This window comes from Phoca vitulina, unplaced genomic scaffold, assembly GCF_004348235.1.
Source record: "Phoca vitulina isolate PV1807 unplaced genomic scaffold, GSC_HSeal_1.0 scaffold22, whole genome shotgun sequence".
Taxonomy (NCBI): domain Eukaryota; kingdom Metazoa; phylum Chordata; class Mammalia; order Carnivora; family Phocidae; genus Phoca; species Phoca vitulina.
This window is the reverse complement of record NW_022589725.1, coordinates 7,618,593-7,641,052: the sequence shown is the minus strand read 5'-3', so window position 1 is coordinate 7,641,052 and position 22,460 is coordinate 7,618,593. Positions and strand designations below refer to the sequence as shown.

At 48.0% G+C, this 22,460-nt stretch overlaps 1 protein-coding gene across 2 annotated transcripts in view; it reads left to right on the top strand.

Moving 5' to 3' along the window:
• Nucleotides 1-22,460, top strand: part of PPP1R16B (protein phosphatase 1 regulatory subunit 16B) — a 92,912-nt gene that overhangs the window by 8,009 nt on the left and 62,443 nt on the right. For both annotated transcript variants that reach the window (XM_032420190.1, XM_032420191.1), the window contains exon 2: nt 18,702-19,065. In XM_032420190.1, coding sequence (XP_032276081.1) covers nt 18,816-19,065 — 250 coding nt within the window. In that variant the 5' untranslated portion in view covers nt 18,702-18,815. The remainder of the gene's footprint in view (nt 1-18,701; nt 19,066-22,460) is intronic.

Sequence of the window (22,460 nt, the reverse complement as noted above, 5' to 3'; positions counted from 1 at the left end):
GCTTTGCTCACCCAGGTTACTTACTTATGTTTATGACTTACCAAGGCATCCCTTCCTTTGCCTCTTGGCCCTGGTTGGAGGCCCCATGTCCATGCCAGCCTGGTGAGTTCTCAGAATTTCTTGGCTCCCAGACTGACTCAGAGTCTCAGTCAGAACTGGCCTTATTTCCTCTCCTCCCAGAGCAAGTAAAAGGCATGCATGCTCACACTTTATTTTCTTCAGGGCTCTTGGCCCTTCTCGGTGACTGGTCCTGTGTCCAGGCTCCTTTCTGGAACTCTGTAGACATCATTGGCTCCCCCATGAACTGGACAGAGAGCCAATGTTGCCTTACAGACATTGCCTATTGCCTTATAAATAGGGAAGATTTTCCCCCAAATTTCATTAGTTTTCTTCTTTCACATATAAAGCCAAGCTTTTGTTTTCTTATTGCTGTATTTTATGCTTTTTAATTATAAAAAGAATACAAAATCATTATTAGCATCCAGACAGTACAGAAATGTGGAAAACAGAAAGTAAAATGTCCCCAGCCCTCATCCCCAGCCACTCATTGCTTTTCCCCAGAAGGAATCCCTGGATTTTTTTTTTTTAATCTTTCCATAAATTTCTTATATACATACAAACCCATATTCATTTACGTGTCTATCCTTTTTTCTCTTTAACACACCTCTACAGCACTCTTGTGAAGCTTCCTTTCTCCGCTCGGAGCGCATGTCAACATGTAGAGATACATAGCTCGGTCTTCAGGGCTGTGCGGTATTGCAGTAATAAACACGTGTCTTAATGGATTTTCTAGTTCCCTGTGACAGTTAAGATTGTTTCCGGTTTTTTCCTACTACAACTATGGTGCTGCAATATCCCTCTGGTGCGGAGTATCTCTTTGTCCACTGGCACGAGGTTATCCCTGTGGAAATTTCCCTGCGGTTTGAACTGTGATGGGCATCGTCACATTGTCCTCCCAAGAGTCCAGGCCACTTTCTATTCCCTCAACAGTGTGTGTGAATGAATGCCTCTTTCCCCATCCCCTTCTCCAACACCGTGTGGTAAGCCACTTTGATTTTTGCTGGTCTGATAGGAATAACTGGAAAGAATGTTTCTGAGTCAGGTGCCACATTAATACAGATTTTATAACCTTTTAGATGGTGCCTACATAAGGATTGTTAAATATTCAATGAACTACATTTTACCTGGCCTTATGATTGGAATTAGAGATATAAGATTAAATGAAGCTGGTTTCTGCCCTCAAGTTGATCCCTGTCTCCTGGAGGAAGCAGACACGTGGAAAAATCAAATCAAAACAAAACAGTGCGGTTCAAGTGTGCCAGAGGAATGCATAAGCTAAGCTAACTCTTGCTCGAGAAACTCTATCTTCATGAATACACAAATGAGTTTGTAAAATACAGTATGCACTATGTCCTGGGGGAAGAGGGGTACTTGAAATCCTCAGAAGAAAATGACTTGGTTAGAAGCAGAAGAATCCTGCAGCTTACCCCTAGTGGGGAGAGCAGAAGAGGTGGGCAGTGAGGAAGCAGGGTGGGGGGGGGGGGGGCGGGGGGTGAGGGGGGACTAGATGATTTTCAGAGAGTCACTTTGGTGGTTTCTGGCTTTACTAATAGAAACCCATCAGTCCAAGGAAGGTGGTGCAGAAACCCAGCTGAGTTTGTAGCGCTCATTACCCATCACTCATACCCGGGCAAATGTGTACGTTAGTGCAGAAACAGTGAGAGCAAAGGAGCTGGAAGCTGGATTTGAACCCACAACCCTGGGGCTCACAGAGGCTGGCATTGCGTGGCAGGAGTACCTCCCCCAGGAGGTACAAGGACGCGGGCTCCGGACGGTGCCCACTGTAGGGCAGATGCACAGAATGGGTGTTCAGTGAATGAGAGAACATCAAAGATGTCTCTGTCTCGTAAAGGGGCCTCCTACTCGAAGAGAACCAATTAGAAAGGGGTATGATCCCCTAATCTATCTACCTGTGGGGAGCCACACCTTAGCTGTACGTTTTCTTTGGGTCACTGTCCCGATATCTCTTCATTCTCTTGGGATGGCTTAAGAACAATACAAAGCAGGGGACAGTTGAGAAGAACTGAAACTGCGCTTTGGGATGAACATAAGCATCATTTTACAACAGATCACCTAAGCAGGGGCACACAGAGCCCGTTGGACAGCATGCAGAGTCGAAAAGAGACCGTGAAGCCAGGGACAATCCTATGCTGCTCCCCACCCCACCCCCACCCCGTGGAAGGCAAGGCAGGGGCCTGGGAGGTGTGTCCTGGGTCGGGCCCTCGGTATGCCCCCACATCCCCCATCAGCCAGATCTGTTTTGTCTGGTTTGATTCTCCAGTGCTGGTTCCAAGCCAGGATCACTCCTTATGATCCAAGGATGGAATAATCTCAGTGAATTTTCAGTCCCTGGGTCTCCTGCCCTACTGTCCACCGTCTCCCACGGAATACCTACTGTGTGCTGGGGTGGCTGTGTAGTGGGTTGTAAAGGTGGATGATGTATATCCCTTGCCTTTCGAGAGCATCTGGTCCAAGGGAAGAGGCATATCTGAAACTAACAATTACTACAAAGTTCAGAGCGCCGCAGGAGAGATGTGGTCATGTGCCCTAGAACTGGAGAGGAGGAGAAAGAAACCCATTTGGCACAGGGCAGATGAAGATCAACCCGGAGGGAAGAAAAGGAGCATTGAGACAGTATTGTGTAAGTGAGACAAGGCGAATGTGGAGCACCGTGCCTGGAAAGCACTTAAGGGATGACAGATACCATCATCCCAGCATTTGTACCAGCTCTCAAAGAACGAGGAGTTTGCCAGGTAAAGGGAAAGAAGGGTATTGCCATCCCATGGAATGTAATGAATGAAGGTGAGGAGAGTGGGGTATGTGGTGGTGTGAAACTTGTGGGGGCTTCGTAGCAGAGAAATCTAAGTCTGTGTCTCCCAGTCCTGGTTTCTAGTTGTGACTTTGGGCATGTCAAGATGAGCCTCCATGTCCTAATCTGCCGATTAGGGATAATCCTATCTGTTTTTAACGGCTGATTGTGGGGATTAAAGTTAATTTGTGTGTGGTAGCTGGCACATAGCAGAGTCTCAGCATATGGGGGCTACCATTGCAGAGGTGTGAATCCATCAGTCTGCTTCAGTGTAGCTGGAAAATGGAGTGTTAGCGGGTTGGGGATAGGGAGGGAGGTTGGGATGGCCAGAGATAAAGCTAAAACATCAAGGCCAGATACCAGATGGGCTGGACTGTGAGGCTGAGGAGTTTAGACCTGGCTCTGGAGACAACAGGGAGGCATTAAAGTCTTCCTTACGAGGGCAATCCTACAGGATCAGACCTAGTTTCAGAATGAACGCTCTGCCAGTGGGATGCATGATGGGTTGGAAGGTGAAGAATGAAGATGAGGGAACCACTTTGGGAAATGCTGCATTCCACGATCCTGTCTTGGCAACCCAAGGCTCACATTAGCTTAGAAGAAGTTCTTTTTTTTTTTTTTAAAGATTTTATTTATTTATTTTGATATATATAGAGAGACAGCAAGAGAGGGAACACAAGCGGGGGGTGGGGGTGGGGGGTGGGAAAGGGAGAAGCAGGCTTCCCGTGGAACAGGGAGCCCGATGTGGGGCTCCATCCCAGGACCCTGGGATCATGACCCGAGCTGAAGGCAGACACTTAACGACTGAGCCACACAGGTGCCCCTAGAAGAGGTTCTAGTAAGTCCTGCAGTCAGGCACTTTATGGAGAGGCAGATTAAGGCAGTGAGTAAGAACATGGCCTTCGGCGTCAAGGCCAGTGTGGATGTGAATCCTAGCCCTGTTGCTTATTATTTAACCTCACTGAGCTGTAGTTAACCCTTCTGTAAAATGACAGTTAACAGTACCTTCCTCATAGGCTGGTTGTGATGATGAATGAGATTGTGTAGATAAAGCACGCAGCTTAGCTCTAGGAAGTCAGTAGGTGCTCAACAAAAGTTGATAATTAGAATTTTTAAATTTATATATTTGACCATGAAACCCCTTCTCCATGTAACACCTGTTGACCATCCTTGGAGCTCCTGGTGTTCTACAGAAAACATCTTGCTTTAGACCTTTCTGGAGAAACAGCACCTCTTTTTGCCCCAAGAGATAGTAAGGAGCATCACCAAGTTCTAACACAGTGTGGTTCTTGGATGTACATTAGACCCAAGCAGGGAGCTTTCAAAAATGTCAATGCTTGGCTGCACCTGGAACCAATTCAACTAGAGGTGGGACCCACACATCAGTATTTTTCCCTAAATTTAATGATTTATTAAAGTAAAACAAATATAGGAAAGCACACAAACCTTAAGTGAATGAATCTTTCACAAACTGAACATGCCATGTAGCCCATACCCTGCTTGCTAGTATTCCTGCAACCCCTTTTACGTTCCTTTCCAGAAGCTCCTCCACCCCCAAACCACGATCCTGATGAATTTTAGATGCATTTTGCCTGTTGTTGAATTTCACGCACATGGAATTCCAGAACATGCTTTGTTGTGTGTGTCTGGTGGTTAACATTGTGAGAGTCCTCCATACTGACGAGTGAGTAATTTTGAATTGCTCATTGTCTTTGCTGTACAATGTTCCCTTGTGTGATTGTACCATAATTCTTTTCCAGACTATTGTTGGTGGGCATTTTGGATAGTTTACACACTTTAGCACAATTACAAACAGTGCTGTTAACATTCTTATAAATGCCTTTTTGTGAGTGTATACAGAAATTTCTGTTGGGTATATTTCTAGGAAGGAAATGGCTAGATTAAAGCTGCCGAGCAGTTTTTAAAAGTGGTTATACCAATTTATATTCCCAGTGTATAAGAATTCTTGCCAACAATTGCTATTTTCTGTCTTAAAAGTTTGTTTGTTTGTTTGTTTTGGCCATTCTGGTGGATATATAGTAGTCTTACTCTGTGATCTTAATCTATGTTCCTAGCATCTCCAGGTGATTCCAATGCATAACCAAGTTTGCGAAACTCTTTCCTTTTTTTTTTCCCCAAGATTTTATTTATTTATCTGAGAGAGAGAGCATGAGCAGGGGAAGAGGGAGAAAGAGAAGCAGACTTCCCACTAAGCAAGGAACCTGACGCTGGGCTCGATCCTAGGACCCTGAGCCAAAGGCAGATGCTTAACTGACTGAGCCACCCAGGTGCCCCTGTGAACTGCTTTCCTAACAGGTTTTGAAAAAGCAAAATACCCTTTAGTGGAACTGGATAAAGAAGGGTTACAGTGGCCAGTGCCTCCCCTTCGACTCCCTCTGATGTCTGTACCCAGAGTTTTGTATTGACCTGATCTGTGTAATCAGCCAGTGGAGGATGCTTTTGCTGTGGAAGGGAAGTGCAGAGGTGCACCAAAGCTGACAGCCTGCCCCTTGTTCCTCTGTGCTTGATGTGGGGCACATGGTGCCATCAGGAATGATCTGGAAACTGGAAAGAGGCCATGGAGGGACTTCACTCTCTTCTTCCAATTTAAGACCTGAAAGAGAAGGGGAGGACTCAGGGAGTGGCTAGTGGTCTACACAGATGTCAGGTGAAAGATCTGGTCTTTGGGACCAGAGTTTAAGGTTTTGTGTTGTGTTTTTGCTCCTCAAAGTTTGCCCGATACCTGGCACTTGGAAGGTACTCAAAATACGGTCACTGTGAAACAAACTGAGGGTTCTAGAGGGGAGGGGGTTGGGGGATGGGTTAGCCTGGTGATGGGTATTAAAGAGGGCACGTACTGAATGGAGCACTGGGTGTTATAGGCAAACAATGAATCATGGAACACTACATCAAAAACTAATGATGTAATGTATGGTGATTAACATAACAATAAAAAAATACTGTCACTGAAGTCAAGATGAGAGAGAACTACGTGACTGTCCCAAGGGGAAAGCACAACTCACGTGGATGCAGAGAAAGGCGTTGGTGGGGATTTAGCAGATCTGATAGCTTTGGTTCTCTTCTTTGTAGTGTCTGCATTGTGGCCAATACTTTCTATGTGCTCATTTATTTTCCCTTACACCCTTGAGCAAAGTTACAGTAGCTGCTTTAAATCCTTATCTTTTCCAACATCTGGGGGCATCTTGGGGTAGATCTCTGTTGATTGCCTTTCCTCTTGAGTTTGGGTCACCTTTTCCTGTTTGTTTTTAAATTTTTTTTCTAGTAATTTTGGATTATATTCTGAACATTATGAGTGAGACTTGAAGAGACCGTTAATTTTATTATGTTCCTCAGAACAGTAATGATTTCCTTTGTTTTATCAGGCAGTTAACTTGACCAAACTCAAACTCAAAACTCAATTTCCCCTGCGTGGGCAACAGCTCAAAATCTTTGTTCAGTTCCTTTGGCCTGAGTTGAACTGCTGGGAACCTGTCCCGTAAATGCACAATTCAGGGAGATTTGGGTGGAGTTTATACCCAGAATTTGGGGCTACTGTTCTGTGGCTGTTTTCTGAGACACCTCTTCTCATTTTCCGGGTGTAGTTACCGAATTCTGCCCCTTAATTGCTCAGACAGGAAGAGTGAAGTTGTAGCTACCATACACATTAATTGGGGCCTGTCCTTGGTGAAAACCCTATAAAAACATGGAAGTCGCTCTTTCTTTTAAGTGTTGACTCCCCTCTATTTTCCATATGTTTGTAATTGAACAAACTTAGTGCCTTCTAATAGATTATGTGTGTGTGTGTGTATGTGTATGTGTGTGTGTGTTTTATAGTTATATGTGAGAGGGTAGGTCCAAAAAGAACCTCTCTCCCATTACTAAAAGCAGAAACTTTCTGATCAATGGTTCATTTAGGGACCTTCAGAGCCCCCTTATTTATTTATTTATTTTTAAAGATTTTATTTATTTATTTGAGAGAGAGAGAGAATGAGAGAGAGCGAGTACATGAGAGGGGGGAGGGTCAGAGGGAGAAGCAGACTCCCTGCTGAGCAGGGAGCCCGATGCGGGACTCGATCCAGGGACTCCAGGATCATGACCTGAGCCGAAGGCAGTCGCTTAACCAACTGAGCCACCCAGGCGCCCCAGAGCCCCCTTATTTTATGGAAATAAATAGAGTAGATGGCAATAAATGTTTATTTGTTTATTGAATAAATGCATGAGGCTTTAAATAAAAAAAAAAAAAACGGAAGTGAATTGGGGAGAAAATTGCCAAAAGAAAAATCCCGAGACCGGCTATGCCTGGATGGCTCCAGGTATCAAGTAGGGAGGGTGTCCGATAATTTGCTGGAGACAATGTTGGGTGGAGGATGGTAATAATATTAGGGCTCTGGATCGCTGAGGATAGACCACAGTGGCTCACAAAGTGAACCTGAGTTTTCAACACGAGATGACAAACTCAATTGTGACAGTAACATCACTTTCATGGGGTCGAGTCCATGGCTTACGGAGAACTTATCATGTTGAGCGGAAAGACAGCTGGTCAGAGGGGAGGCAGAGGTATGCCTGGAGTTCTGTGCCCTCCCGAGGAGCTGAGGGGAGGGAATCAAAGTGAAGGAACTCTGGCTGGAGATCAAAGAGCAGAGGAAGTAAAGTCCAGGCAGTCCTACTACAGCTTGCTCCTCTCTGCATGGTGACCTGGGAGGTCACGGACCCAGTATGGAGAGACTTCAAAGACTACGTAGATAATGCACGGAAATGTCTTTTACCAAAACGCAGAGCATCTGGAGACTTCCTGACTTATTCTACCGAATTTCATCTCTCAGAGAGTAGAGAAGAGAGGACAGTTGCTGGGATGAGTCTGGCTCAGGAGCCGCTGGGTGAAGTAAAAATGAGAAAGTGCCTCCCCAGAAAGGGAATGCTGAGCCCACAGGGGTTTGGAAGACAGGTTTTATGAAATTTAAGGGTGTGATTACAGTTGACCCTTGAACAACATGGGTTGAACTGCATTGGTCTGCATAACTGTGGATTTTTTTTCCCATACGGCACAGTCCCGTAAATGTATTTTCTCTTATGACTTTCTTATGTATTTTTTTTTTTTAGATTTTATTTATTTATTTGACAGAGAGAGAGACAGCGAGAGGGGGAACACAAGCAGGGGGAGTGGGAGCGGGAGAAGCAGGCTTCCCGCCGAGCAGGGAGCCCGATGCGGGGCTCGATCCCAGGACCCTGGGATCACGACCTGAGCCAAAGGCAGTCGCTTAACGACTGAGCCACCCAGGCGCCCCTCTTAGGACTTTCTTATTAACATGTTCTCTCTAGCTTACTTTATTGCAAGGATACCGGATATAATACATACAACATACGGAAGCTGTGTTTATGTTATGTTATGTTAGCAGTAAGGCTTCTGGTCAGCAGTGGGCGATTACTAGTTAAGTTTTTGGAGAGTCAAAAGGTGTTATGTGGATTTTTGAAAGTGGGGGGGTCGGCACCCCTACCCCCTGCATTGCTCGAGGGTCAACTGTACATATATTTCCTGTCCCAGCCTCCAAAAGTAATGACAGCTCCAACAGTCAGGGAAGTTATAGCTTTAATCAGTTATCCTCACTCTGCATAGATTTTCTTTTTCCTCCTTCATGGGTTTCTCTTCTTGCTACCAGTCAAGCTTCTGTGGGCCATCTTCCCTGTGTGACATTTTTTTTCTCTTCTTTTCAAGTAGGGAAGATATTAAAAATACTGAACCATCATGGCACAGGCTTAGACCAATCAGAAGAGAGGCTAACCTCAGCAGCCAGAATATGAGCCCTTCTTACCAGCTCCTTACCTCTGAATCTTTGTTTTCTGCTCTTTGAAATGGGGACACCACTTCCACTGCCGAGTTGGCACAATGGTCCGAGAGCTACAGGGAAAGAGCCTGACAAGTGGAAGGCGTGCTGTGGACAGAAGCTGCCCTTGGTACCCTGCACTCTCTCTCTGGGTCGATTTCGTCTACACATCGTATAGCTTTTCTGATGCTACTCCTTAGTTTCATTAAGTCTATATTTTTTTTCTAAAGATTTTTTAAAAATATTTTATTTATTTATTTGAGAGAGAGAGAATGAGAGAGAGAGCACACGAGAGGAGGGAGGGTCAGAGGGAGAAGCAGACTCCCTGCCGAGCAGGGAGCCCGATGCGGGACTCGATCCAGGGACTCCAGGATCATGACCTGAGCCGAAGGCAGTCGCTTAACCAACTGAGCCACCCAAGCACCCTTTTCTAAAGATTTTATTTATTTATTTTAGAGATAGAGAGAGGGAGAGAAAGAGAGGATGTGAGTGGTGGGAGGAGCAGAGGGAGAGGGACAAGCAGACTCTGTGCAGAGTCTCCACAACCCCGAGATCCCACTGGAACCAAAACCAAGAGTTGGATGCCCAGCCGACTGAACCACCCCGGTGCCCCACATTAGGTCTATGTTTTACTGTATGTTGACTTCAGCAAGTGAAGTCTTGCATTTCATGAGGAAGATCTTTTAAAGCAATTAAGGTTCTTTTAGGGTTTTCCCTAGTTCTTTCTTCTCCTTCTCCTTTTATGTGTGTAGACTTCGGAATTAAGTGGACCTGGGTTCACATCCCAGCTCCACCCCTCACTGGCTGCACCACTCAAGGTGTCTGCTCTCCACTGTGCTCTTCCTCCTCGTTCTTCCTTCCTCCAGTGTGGGACTTTCTCCTTCAAGTCTAGCACTCTGTTTTTTACTGTCCTCGCTTCCTTGGAATATTCTCTAAACCTCAGTGAGCAAACAATATGAAAAACCCTTTAAAATTCCCACCCCTGCTACTTCCAATTGGCTCAGAAGACCCCTGGTCCAAGGGGAGGAGAGAGCTTGCTAGTTTCGGAAGTGGAGAGAGGGGTCTTGTTAGGAAGCAGACCATGGTCCCCTTCCTCCTTTATGTTGGCAGTGGTGTGGGACCCATGATGCTTGGAACGGACGAGAAAGTGATCCCTGGATGGTAGTAGTGCCTTTGCCCCTCCTCCTGCAGGAATGGACGCCGTCCAGTTACCAGGAGAATGTGTCATCTCCCCGTCTCCAGGGGCAGAGCTGAGCCAGGTGGCAGTCAGCTGTGGGAGTTGCCTTCCTTTGCTTGAGCTGGCTCCGCATACTGCTTCCTAGAGTCCGGATCTAGTCAATTTAAGGGATGGAGTAATGGAGTACAGTTCTTCCTTCTACCCCCTTGAAGTTATTAGAGAATAGAGGGAGTTATTAGAGAAATTCCTACTGGAACCTAAGATAGTCTTGATTCTTGTCTACCACAGAGGCCACAGTGATTTTGTATTGTTGTTTGGGTGATATATTGGGATTTGAGGGGCCCTTCCACTCAATCTGATAACTGTCTAGATGTTTGTGTTTAAGACTCGAGGATTTTGAGCCCTGGTGCAAAGGCAAGTATTGAAATCCAAGGTTAGGCAAGCATGATGTAGAGCAGAGCTGCATGCCCAGTATGCATGCGAGCCACTCTCCACTGCTTTCCCCATGGCAGACATTACTAATCGACCACACCGCTCATTCCTCCTGTCGTCACACACACACACACACGCACACACATACACACACACACACACACACACGGCCCCAGAACCCCTCCCCTCACAGTGCTCCAGGTGGCCATCACCAACCCAAGAGCTGGTGCCACAGAGGAAAGCTCGGCCCAAGATGTCATGCGGAAAGAGAGAGGCAGAGGACACAGGCCACTCTGGGCTTGGCCAGTGTGAATGGCCATCCCCTGTTTGATAAATGCGTAACCAAGGAGGGCGTTTTGTGGCCACAGGTGGCCTCCTTTGGAAATTGATCCTTCCAGCTGCAAAGGGAGTTTTTTCTCTCCCTGCAAAGAGAGGGGGTGGACCACACTCCCTCAAGCCTGGAGAAACAGTATGTGTAATTTGACTCCTGTTTCCCCGTGCTTAGCTGTTACATAAGCTTCTTTAGAGCCTGGCTGTTGGGTGTAGACTGACTAATGTTCGTAGACCTCATGTCGGCTCTGTGTGTGCCCCATCCTTGGCACCTTCCCTCTGGCCCCTGCAGCCTCCCCCACACTTGACATTCTTATCGACAAGCATGTGGGCCTCTCTGTGGGTTCAGGTTCACGGGGAGAAGCTCAGCATGAAAGACTGGTGTGTTCATGGGTTTTCCTTCACCTGCTTGAGCTGTGGTTTCCTTTTAAGTTTTCTTGGAGTTGAGCCCGAGAAAGCTGTCTCACCATCATAGGCAAGAAGGAATCCAAAACATCATCAACCAGTATCTACTTCAAATGGCCCTTACAGTCTAGCTAGCCGGGTGGTTACCAAGTTCCAGGCTGCAAATATGCGTGAGGGGTACTTGCTCCTAATACAGGTGATCTGTCTACCAGGCCAGGACTGGGGCTTACTGGGCCAGTCCCACCCACCAGCCCACATGGGTGGTAGACCTTCTCTGTCAGCAGCCTCACGAATGGCCTTGGAGTTCCTGGTGGTGGGACCCCAACACTGTGCCATGGCTGGGTTTTGCACAATTGTCAGTGTTGGACAATTTTTCCTCTTGCCAGGCTGATCCTACCTCTTCATTTTGCCTGTCCAGGATCTCAGCTCTGCCCTCTAGAGACTTGGAAAATAGCTCATGGCTTTTGTTAAGGCCTGGTCCTATACTACCAAAGTGGCCCAGCCAGTTCAGTCGGAGGTCTGCTGGGCTCTGATCATCCCCAGTGCTGGACACAATTCTTTTCCCAAGAAAGTTCAAGTCGCACTAATTACTTGACCCCTCCTTGTTCTTGTTGAACGGTGGGTGTTGAATCCTGACACCCTCCCCTGGCCGGATCCCCCTCAAAGTCTTGCCAAATTGGGTCATAGTAAATGGGCTTCAAGAGACAGTGACAAGTCGGGGGCCAAGCCCAGGGCCACCACTCAGAGGTCTGAATGAAGGAGCACAGCTGGGAGAGGCAGACTTGAGGAGCAGGCCCTTGGGACCTGAGTCCCCCAACAGACTTAAAACCAGAATGCCTGTGTGGGATGACTGTGCTTGAAGTCTAGAAGGTACATCCCAGAAGGGCTAGGATAGTGAGGCCATAAAATCCCATGAGGATGGGCTTGAGGGTGACAAGGCTAATTTCTAACTCAGATATTTGGAGCACCAAAGGCCCCAGAAGTCTCTTTGCTCATGGGTAAAACATTTTTATACTGGGGCGGGGGTGCGGGGGTTTGATGCTGTTATTCAAAGCAGTGTGTTGTGTGAGGGTGGGGGCATACATCTTTAGGAGAGAAAGTGGGTCCCAAGTGAGCTCCAAGGAGGAGGGAAAGCCAACGCTGTTTGTTTTGTTTTGGTCTTCTCCTCGAGCTCAGCCGCACAGGAAGCACGAGGAGAGAGCACTCTCGGGCTTCCTCTAGGCTGAGGCCAATATTGTGTGGAGAAGAATAGCTGAAGAACAAGAAAAAAATCTTAACATTTTCTTTTGACGGTGTGAACTTTGAGACACTGTCTGACTCATGTTTTAAAGACTCTTCAATTTGAATTCACCTTCCTCCGTGTTGTTTTTCTCAAGGCACTAGGCTCGAGTCCAAAGATGTGTCAACCAGCTGCCCCCCTGGGATTGAGGAGTCTCAAGGCCCTGGGCCCCCTGCTCCCCTCTGAGGGGGCGGGGCTGCTGACAGAACCCAGCTTTGGCCTTCCCACCCTTCCTCAAGGCCGGCCTTCAGCTGGGGGGACGCGGGGCGGGGGGGGAAGTGGCCATATCTGGAACTGTGCCCCTAGCAAGAGGCCACTCACCCTGCTTCAGACAACAGTTCCTTCCGGGGTCCCCATTCCTGCACCCGGAAAAGCAGCATTGCTGTCTGTTAGGGTACTTTGGGCTACAGGGAACTAAATTCAGTTCAGCTAGCTTGAATAATAAAGAGGATTTTGTTGTTTTGGATCACCGAAATCGAGAAGCACCTAAGTGAAAGGACCCCGTTTCCCCTCCTCTGACTCCCAAGTATTGGCTTCACCCCTAGGCTGGCTTCCGGCTGCAACTGGGGTTCATGCTTCCACGTCAGGGGCAATGGGAAAAGAGAGTTACTGCCTGGGGCCAGTGTAGGTCATGTGCCTCCCCCCAGCCAATCAGCAGGGCTGGGCAGAGGCCTTTGCTGACAGGTTCTGGCCAATCAGGGCCCAGCCCAGAGTAATGCTAGGGCAGCTACAAAGACCACCAGCAGTCTGTGTCTTTTAGCGGACCCATGCCTCTCTTTCTTTTCCTGTTCCCCCAGAGGCATATCATTGCCCGAACAGCACCCCTGTAATGGTCTTCTTTTTCATTTTCAAGGAGGAGGGGGTTCTATAGAGTGTCCTCCCCAGTCCCTCGTCCACCCCCAGCACACTTCCTCACCCCTTCCCCTGGAGGGCAGCCCCTGCTTCCCTAGACGTGCGCTGACTTGGTTTCTCCTTGAGCAGACAGCAAGGGTTAGCAGATGCACCAAGAGGAATCAAGCTCAGACTTTGTCAACAGGAACCAGACGCTGAATCAAGGCTCACCCCAAATGCCTGTCCTGCCCCACTGAGGTCAAGTGGCTTGGCCTCAGACTTCCCGCTGCCCACAATCAGACTATTTTGTTTCATCTGCCTGACCTCATACAGCCACTTGTGGGAAAATTAAGTACCCTGCCCTATTTCCCCCTTGCTTCTGATTTCTCTTCTCATATCACACACAGTTCCTGGATATAATCTCACCTCAACCTGGCCTCTGCAGACCATTTCCACACCTGCCTCGTCAGCCTGGCCGCTCCACTGGCTCGTGGCCCCACGTGCCCAGTTCTCTGCGGGATGGTCTGTATGGATGTTCCCACAAAACACCGGGCTCAGTATGTCTCCACAGAGCTGGTTTTCCTCCACATGAGGTCCCCCTTGGGGATCCCCTGACTCAGACTCCGAGATAAGTGTTGATGATGTTGCTCTCCCAGGTCCTGACAGTTGGGGCTGCGTCCCTAACACCATCCCGGTTTTCCTCTGGAAGTGCGGACAGGTGCGCCCAGGTCTCAGAGGGGGCCAGGCCACAGCCCTTAGGAGGCAGGACTTCTGTGGGCTGCCCCAGCACCCAGACAGGTGCCCTGTCTTGGGGGCTGCCCAGCTGCTGTGTTAGCAGCACGATGGCAATTCTTTAATTAGACCAAGCAGGGTTTTCTCGGACGGGGGTGGGAGGAGGTGTGTGGGTCTATTGGGGGAAACTAGGTCACCTGAAAACCAGCAGTCAAGAGGGAGCTGTCCTGGAGCCCCAGCTCCAGGGAACCCAGAGGGGTGAGGAAGGAGGGGGCTGGCAGGGAGAGCAGAGTCAGACGAAAATGTGCTCTGGCCCCTTTTACTGGCCCTTGGGAGGCATTGTCCTCGCCTTGCTCCAGGGGGCTGGGCAACTGCCCTTAATTCCTTCCTCCTGAGCAAACTGCCCTAGTCAAGGAGGGCATTGCAGTGAGTCCCTTCTGTCTGCCTGGGGCCTGCTACCATGGGGCCCGGGGAGGGAGTACTGCCCTGGGAATCAGACCCATGGCTTGAGGTTCTGCTCAGTCTGTTTCCTTGGAGCATGTTCCCCACTCCCTCGTGCCTCTGTTTTGTCTTCCATCCAATCATCAGGGACTGTGCCTGTCTTCTGCCCTGCTGTACCCCTAGCCCTTAGCACAGTCCTGGCATGTGCTAGATGCCAGATAGGTATTTGTCAGATGAAATTGTCAATTCATATGAGTGTTTCTCTTATAAAATTGTCATTGAGGATCAGTAGCCAGGTGGATTTCCCAAATGCCAATCACTTACAGTTTTTGCCAACATTAAATCCCATCATTATTTCATTTTTTTTTGGCTACCACCTTGCTAGTTTTCCACTGAAGTAGATTTCTTTAAGAGCGAAATTTTATATCACAGCCATAAGTAAACAGTAACCGTGAAAACTAATCCACAGAAAACAGAACAATGTGTTTGCGTTCTATCCCAGATGCCATTGCTTGCCCAAGGCTATGAGCCTGAGGCCCGCCTTCTCTTTGTTTACAAGGGAGAGTGACATGGTTATAAGGATGGATGTTTAAAAGTCTATTAGTACCCAACTGACACTTTCTTCTGGGGAAAATCCAATAGATGAAAAAAGAAGTGAAGAACATGACTTGCTTTCTGTAAGTCCATGTTATGTGAAATCTTGTTGCATACTTTTGAAAATTCCCTTGGAGTGGATTCTCTTTCCACACTTAGGGAAACACTTGGCTGAGATGATGGGTGGGGGGGTCCTTAGAAAGGATTAAGGGCTTTAATTAACAGGCTAAGTGATTGGTATGCTTATTCTTTAGTCTTGGCAGGGTTTTGGTACCTCCCACTTAGTAGGTGATCAGTAAACACTCAATAGTGCAAAAAGGAGTAACTGTGTGCAGAATGTTAGGGCCCAAAGCGATCTTACAGAATACTCAGGCCGATCTGGCAAAAGTGGAAATGGTGTTCTCTGGCGCGTGATGGAGAATCTGCCACCTCCTGAGAGCACAAGCACCTTGCTGACTTGCTTGATGGACTGCTCTGGAGGCTGGGTGTCTGTCTTTCTGGTGCACAGCACTGCTCCCCTGCACCCGGGGCCTGTTCTTCAATGGGGAGATACATAGACTCTCTTCTCTTTCTTTCTGGATGTTTGGAGAATGCTGTCTCATTCTGCCTAAGACAGGGCTCGCAAACTCAGGTGACCACAGGAGCTAACAAGGGATGCCAATTAGTGAAGGAGGTCAGGTGGGGTAATGGGGGGGGGTAGTGTCCCCACCTGAACGGGACAGTCCTACTCCATATCTGCAGATTGTTACCATAGGAGCCTGGCGTGGCCAGGTGCTGAGATGGTCTAGGAAAACCTGAACATCTGATTTCGGATATTAAAACTTCAAGTTTTAAATGTTAGCAATACATTACTATATTATAAAACATAGTACGGTCCAGAGCCCAACCAACAAACCAGCCAAACATGGTGTGGACCTGGGGGCTTCCTGGTTAAGTCTGGCCCCTAGTCACATACTGCTCACTGCTGCCCCGAAGACTTCTGTTCTTTCTAGGCTGAGCAGCCCCATCCTCAAGCCATGTTTGTGGGTTTCTAGAATTCCCTGCATGATGATCAGCCCCTCTGCCTGCCTTTGAACATTGGCAAGCTCCCTCTCAGCCCATGTCTGTCCTTTTCATCTGGCAAACTCCTACTCATCATTTCAGATTCAAATCAGTTGTCCCCTACTCTGGAGAGCTTTCCTCATCGCCTCAGGCAGACTGGCCCTTCCATTTTCTAGCTATGACATGATGTTGGGTAAACTGCTTAATCTCTCTGTGCCTCAGTTTCCTTCTCTGTGAAATGGGGATGATGATAGTACCTACCTCATTAGATTGTCAAGAGGATAAAAAGAATTTGTAGATACACTGATAGACAGACAGACAGACAGAGGTTTCCTAGAAGGCAGAGCTAGTCCCTGATCCATCTCTGAATCAGGGCTTGTCACAGAGCAGGTGTTCATTAGATGTTAGATCACTTGAGGAAGTGGGGAGAAGTAGATATGTGATCCACTAGCTCCCAGTGAGGTCTGACTGTCATGATATGATGTGGTTGGGAATTCAACTCTTTCGAACTCCTTACTTTTTAAAAAGGCAACCAAAATATCTGCCTAAATGGCTAAAATGCAAAAACAGTGATACCACCAAATGCTGGCAGAGAAACTGGATCACTCATACATTGCTGGTGGGAATGAAAAATGGTACAGTCGCTCTAGGAAACAGAGTTTGACAGTTTTTTATAAAACTAATCATATAATTACCAAACGATCCTGCAGTTGTGCTCTTGGGCATTTACTCCAAAGAAGTGAAAACTTGTATTCACACAAAGCCTGCACATGAAGGTAATAGCCCCAAACTGGAAACAGCCCAGACATTCTGCAGTGAGTAAGCAAACTGTGGTACATTCACACAATGGAATACTACTTGGCATTGAAGAGAATGGACTATGGATACACACAACAATTTGGATGAATCTCAAGGGAATGAACTGAGTAAAAAAGTCAATCCCAAAAGGTTACCTACTATCTGGTTCTATTTATATAACATTTTTGAAGTGACACAGTTCTAGAGATGGGAATCAGTTGATAGCCCAGGGGAAGGATAAGAATGCTTGGAGGGAGGGGGGTTAGGGAATCCTTGTGTGATGGAACTGTTTGTATCTTGACTGTGGTGGTGGACACACGAACCTACACATATGATGAAATTGTGTTAAACTAAACACACACACACACAAAGGAGTACATGTAAAACCAGGGAATTCTGAATAGATTGATAGGTTGTATCAATATCAGGTTCCTGGTCATGCTACTGAGTATAGTTTTGCAGGACCTTATCATGGGGATAAACTAGGTAAAGGTTGCATATTATTTGCTACAACTGCATGTGAATCTACAATGATCTCAAAATAAAAAGTATAATTAATTCATTTAAAAAGCATTACAAGGTATCCACAACAAAATAAAATAAAAACAACCAAAGGCAGTTGGCTTGTTTTTTTGTCTTTTTTTTTTTTTGCTGAGCTTTGCCTTCGGCTTATGTTTACTTTTGAAGTTGGGTTCACTCAGACCCTGAGGACCTTTGCCCTCTGAGCATGGTCAAGCCAACCCCTTCCCCATTTGCTTGTCTGCCCTCCAGTCTCAGAGCTGGGAGGGACCTGAAGAACAATCTGACACAATCTGACCTCCCAGGGGTCAGGCTAACGCCGCATCCTGGTCGTTAGCCTCTGGAGGATGGGCAGTCCGCGAGTGAAGCGGGGAACCCAGAAGATCAGCAATCACTTCTTGAAGCCCAGAGCTATCCTGACCCCTGGGGACCAGCAGGCATTTCCATATTACCCAAATGCAGACCTGTGCCAGTCTTTCTCTTTCTCTTGCCCAACACCCCACAACTCTCCACCAGCCTTGCCTGTGAGGTCCCAGATGAGCTGGGTTTACATGATCTGGCTCTTTTCCCTGCAAGCTGTTTCTCTCTGTTATTAGGTGTATAACTTTTTTGGTCAGCTCTTTTTATTCCTATTAATTCTGGAAGGTGGAGACAGTATTTTACAGGTGGGAAAACAGGCTTAAAGAGTTTCAAGTGATTGTTCCAAGACCCTTTCCCTGTGTGTCTGAGAGTCCACAGGGTCGGCGCTGAGTGAAGACAGGGACCAATTAGCATCGGACTGAAATTTGGTTGACTTCATGTTGTCCAGCAGTCTATGAGAGCAAAAAATGTGATTAAAAAAAAAATTTTAAGGTCATCTAAAGAAGAAAACTTCAACCAAGATTTTCTAGGTCTCAGTAGTTCAGCAATTACCAAACTTTTTGGTCTTAGGACCCCTTTACATTCTTAAAATTAAGGATGCCCAAGAGCTTTTGTTTATGTGGATGATATCTGTCAATATTTACCACATAATAAATTAATACTGGGAAATTTAAAATATGGCATTAATTCCTTTAAAAATAACAATAAAGCCCTTATATGTTATAATAATATAACAAGCCCCTTATGTGTTATAACAATATAACAACCTTATATGAAATAACAATGTAAACTCCCCCGATTAATAATTTTGTGGCATGATGGAGGTGTTAGCAAAGGCTACGGTGGTAATCATATTGCAATAGATAAACGTATCAGATCAACACTTCATATGCCTTAGGCTTACACAAGGTTATAGGTCGATTCTATCTCAATTAAAAAGAAAAAGAAAAAGAAAAAGAAAAAGAATATAATAGAAAAAGCAAGTGTTTGGAACACGGGGCGAGTACCACCGCTCAGATGGGAATTTCGAGGCTGACCGGCGTGTCCATCTGTGTCTCTCTCCCCGCACAGGCCCCACCATGAGGCCCCAGCCCCGCAGGAGCCCCCGCGCCGCCCCGGCACCCCGCGCCCCGCGCTAGCCCGCCGCGCCAGCCCCCCGCCAGGGTGTGGGGAGGCGCCAAGGCCATGGCCAGCCACGTGGACCTGCTGACCGAGCTGCAGCTGCTGGAGAAGGTGCCCACGCTGGAGCGGCTGCGCGCCGCCCAGAAGCGCCGGGCGCAGCAGCTGAAGAAGTGGGCGCAGTACGAGCAGGACCTGCAGCACCGCAAGCGCAAGCACGAGCGGAAGCGCAGCGCGGGCGGCCGGCGGAAGAAGGTGTCCTTCGAGGCCAGCGTGGCCCTGCTGGAGGCCTCCCTGAGGAACGACGCCGAGGAAGGTAGGCCCCTCTGCCCCCGGTCGGCGCGGCCCCGGGTGCCTCCCGCCCGGCGCGGGGGTGTGTGGGGGGGAGAGCTGGGCCCCGGGGGTCTGCGCCGCGGAGGCGGGGTGCTGGCCGGGCCTGGCCGGTCTCCCCGGTGCGGGCGGGCGCGCGTGTCCTGGCAAGGGCATGTTCCGAGGTGGGGCTCTGAATGGATCTTCGACTTTTTTTTTTGGAGATAAGAATTCTAGCCTTTGGCTCATGAACACCACATTCATTTTCCTTCCCTCCCACGAATGTGCACCAACATCGCACTTCTGCGCACGATTATTCTAGATGTGGCGAACAAACGGGATCTTGTCTTGCTCCTCCAAGAGCTCACTACTCAGAGCATCTGGCATTTCTTAAGCCCCTCCTCTGAGCCAGGCCACCCGCGCCGGACGCTCCGTATGCGGTTGGGTTTTACTGGGCCTCGGCTGCGGCCCGGGATGGGGTAGGGCCTGGTTACTAGCACAGGCCTGCACTTAGCCTGCCCTCGCTTCTCAAACTGATTTTGTCGGTTATTCCCGGGGTGACTCTGGCAAGGAGGCAAGTCACTTGGGCTCCCTATACCTTAGTTTCCACCTCTGTAAAATGGGGATAAATGCTAGTATCCGCCTCAAGGGCTTGCTGTGAGCATTAAATTAGCGAATACCGCTAAGTTATTGGATATGTGTGGTCCCTCGTACTCTGTGAGTGGTTATTAGTATGTTTTATTTTATTACATGATTCCTATATTTTATTTCATTATATTTATAGAATGAATGTATGTTTATATACACATTTGTATATATATAACATTTGTATAATATCATATATATATATATACATATGTATATATATAATTGTTTATATGCAGAGTGTCCATAAACTCTGGAAACAGAGGAATATACACAATGTTGTCTAGGACATTTTCACTCTATAAAGCAAACTAATAAACACAAATGCAAATACACACTCATATAATCTGTTTCCAGATATTATGGATATCCTGTACTTGTTACATTTTACTTAATTATGTTATTATATGTCCCCTGATCCAGATACCATGATACCCCAGAGGCATGTATAATAAACACCCATTTTACAGATGGGGAAACTGAGACCCAGAGAGGTTCAGAACCTTGACCAAGGTGGCAGAGCTGGGACCAGGAACCACAGGATCCAAGGTCTTGTCACTGGCCTCATGGCCTTGTAGGTTTGTTTCCCGTTATATCAATGATTGGAGGATCCATGATTCGACCAAAGCTCTCTTCTCTGAGGATGCTCTGAGGGGTCATCGCGCAGCTGAGGTTTGTGTGTGTGTCCTGTGCTCCCCTCAGCAGCCTCCAGTCCCCTCCCGGTATAGGAGGCCTTTCTGGCTGTCCCTGGAGAGGCTCGCTAGCCATGGTTCCTGGGTCCCTCTGGCCTCCTGCCTGCGCACACCCTCCAGACATGTGCTAATGCAGTCATCGAGAGAGGGATGGCACTTGCTGCACTAGAGGGTTGGGTTTTATGCACGTTGCTCCTCAGGTTCTAGCACCCTCTGAGAAGCACAATTCCCCTTCTGCCCTGGTTACAGAGTGCTCTGGGAACGGAACAGAAGCATTCCCAGAACTACTCAGCTGGAAAGAGCGCAGCTGAGAGCCTGGGGTGAGCAGCCCCCGGGAGAGAGGCATGAAATGTCGGGCTCGGGGGACTGGCCCTGCGAGGCTCCTTCCCACATGAGGTGCTGGGTGACGTGGCAGACCCATCCCGCTCAGTGGGCGGCACATCAATGATGTCTAATTTGTGTCGTGGGCGGCGGTTCATCAGCTCTTCTTTGCCCCTCATCTTTTCCTCCCTCCTTCCCTGACAAAGCCCTGTTCCCCTCCCTGAAGGGACTCTGTGAGCTGGCTGACAGCTGATCCAGAATGTCGGCGCCTCCCCAGCCCCGGCGTGGGCCCCACACCCAGCCAGCCTCCCACACAGACTGGTGAGAAGGAGCTCCAGGCATGGGTCCAGGACCGCAGGCCCCCTCGGCCTTGCGTGTGACCTTGAGCGGCTTGTTTCACTGCTCTGGGTCCACCTTCTTAATCTGTAAAATGGAGTTTGTTTGTTTGTTTGTTTTAAAGATTTTATCTCTTTATTTGACAGAGAGACGGTGAGAGAGGAAACACAAGTAGGGGGAGGGGGAGTGGGAGAGGGAGAAGCAGGCCTCCAGCTGAGCAGGGAGCCCGATGCGGGGCTCGATCCCAGGACCCTGGGATCATGGCCTGAGCCGAAGGCAGACGCTTAACGACTGAGCCACCCAGGCGCCCCATGTAAAATGGAGTTTTGAACCTTGTCCTCAAGGGGGTGTGACAAGAATGAGACAAGACCCTAAATGTGACAGCTCTCTGAAAAGTGACCCTGAATGCTGCACCAGGGTGGTGACCATTTTAACACACTTTGTTTTTAAGAACCCAAATATACACAAACATGTTCTTCTTGTAAAAATCAACACAGAAGCATACAGAGTAAAAAGTCCCTCCCTCCACCCTTCTTTCTCTCTGTTAGTTTCATGTGTTTCCTCCCAGGCATTTTTCTTATTTGCCTGTGTATTTGTCCACTTGGAGAAACAGGGTCTAGTTTTTAATTTTTTTTTGTTTTTACGTAAGTGATGACATGTTGGATACGTTATTCTGCAGTTTTCTTTTTTTTTTTTTTTTTCCACCCAACAAGATACCTTGGAGGTGTTTTCAATGCCAGTACCGTGGAATAATAGAGCTGTAGTATTCTTTTTAATCACTGCATAGTATTCTGTAGTATGGATTCAGCAGAAATTTTGAACTGGTTCCTTAGTGAAGGGCATGGAGATTTTTTCAGTAGTTTTGCTTTTGCCCAAGTGAACATTTTGTGCACACAGGGTAGATGTTGATCAAGGACAGATGTGGGAAAATGGAAGAGTTGGTTGCAAGGGTATGTGTATTAAATTTGAGTGAGTCAAGTGCTGCCCCCTTCGGCTGGTCCCTAGCCTTGGGGCAGCCAAGTGAGGGTGGAGGCCTGGAGCACTGTGCGCTGTGGGGAGCTGTAGGGTGGGGTGAGAGGTCCCCCTGTAGTCCACAGGTGGCTGGGCTTGGGCTGGGGTGTGCAGCTTCCATCAGTCAGCAGGCAGTCTGGCCAGGCTACGCTCAGCATCTTGGCAGCATGACAGAGCCCGCTGCTCCCAGCTGGTGGGGATGGTTTCTGTGTGCTGGCGGAGCCGGTGCTGGGGAGGCTGCAGGGGCGTTAGCTCACAGCGGGATGGGAATGGGGGTGTCAGCTCCCCCGCTCCCTTGAGCTCACAGCAGTGGCTGAGTCAACCTCCTCCACCTGCCAGGGCAATGTGAGTCAACCCAGAGAAAGGCAGCGCTGGAGAGGGACTCACTGTACTTCCT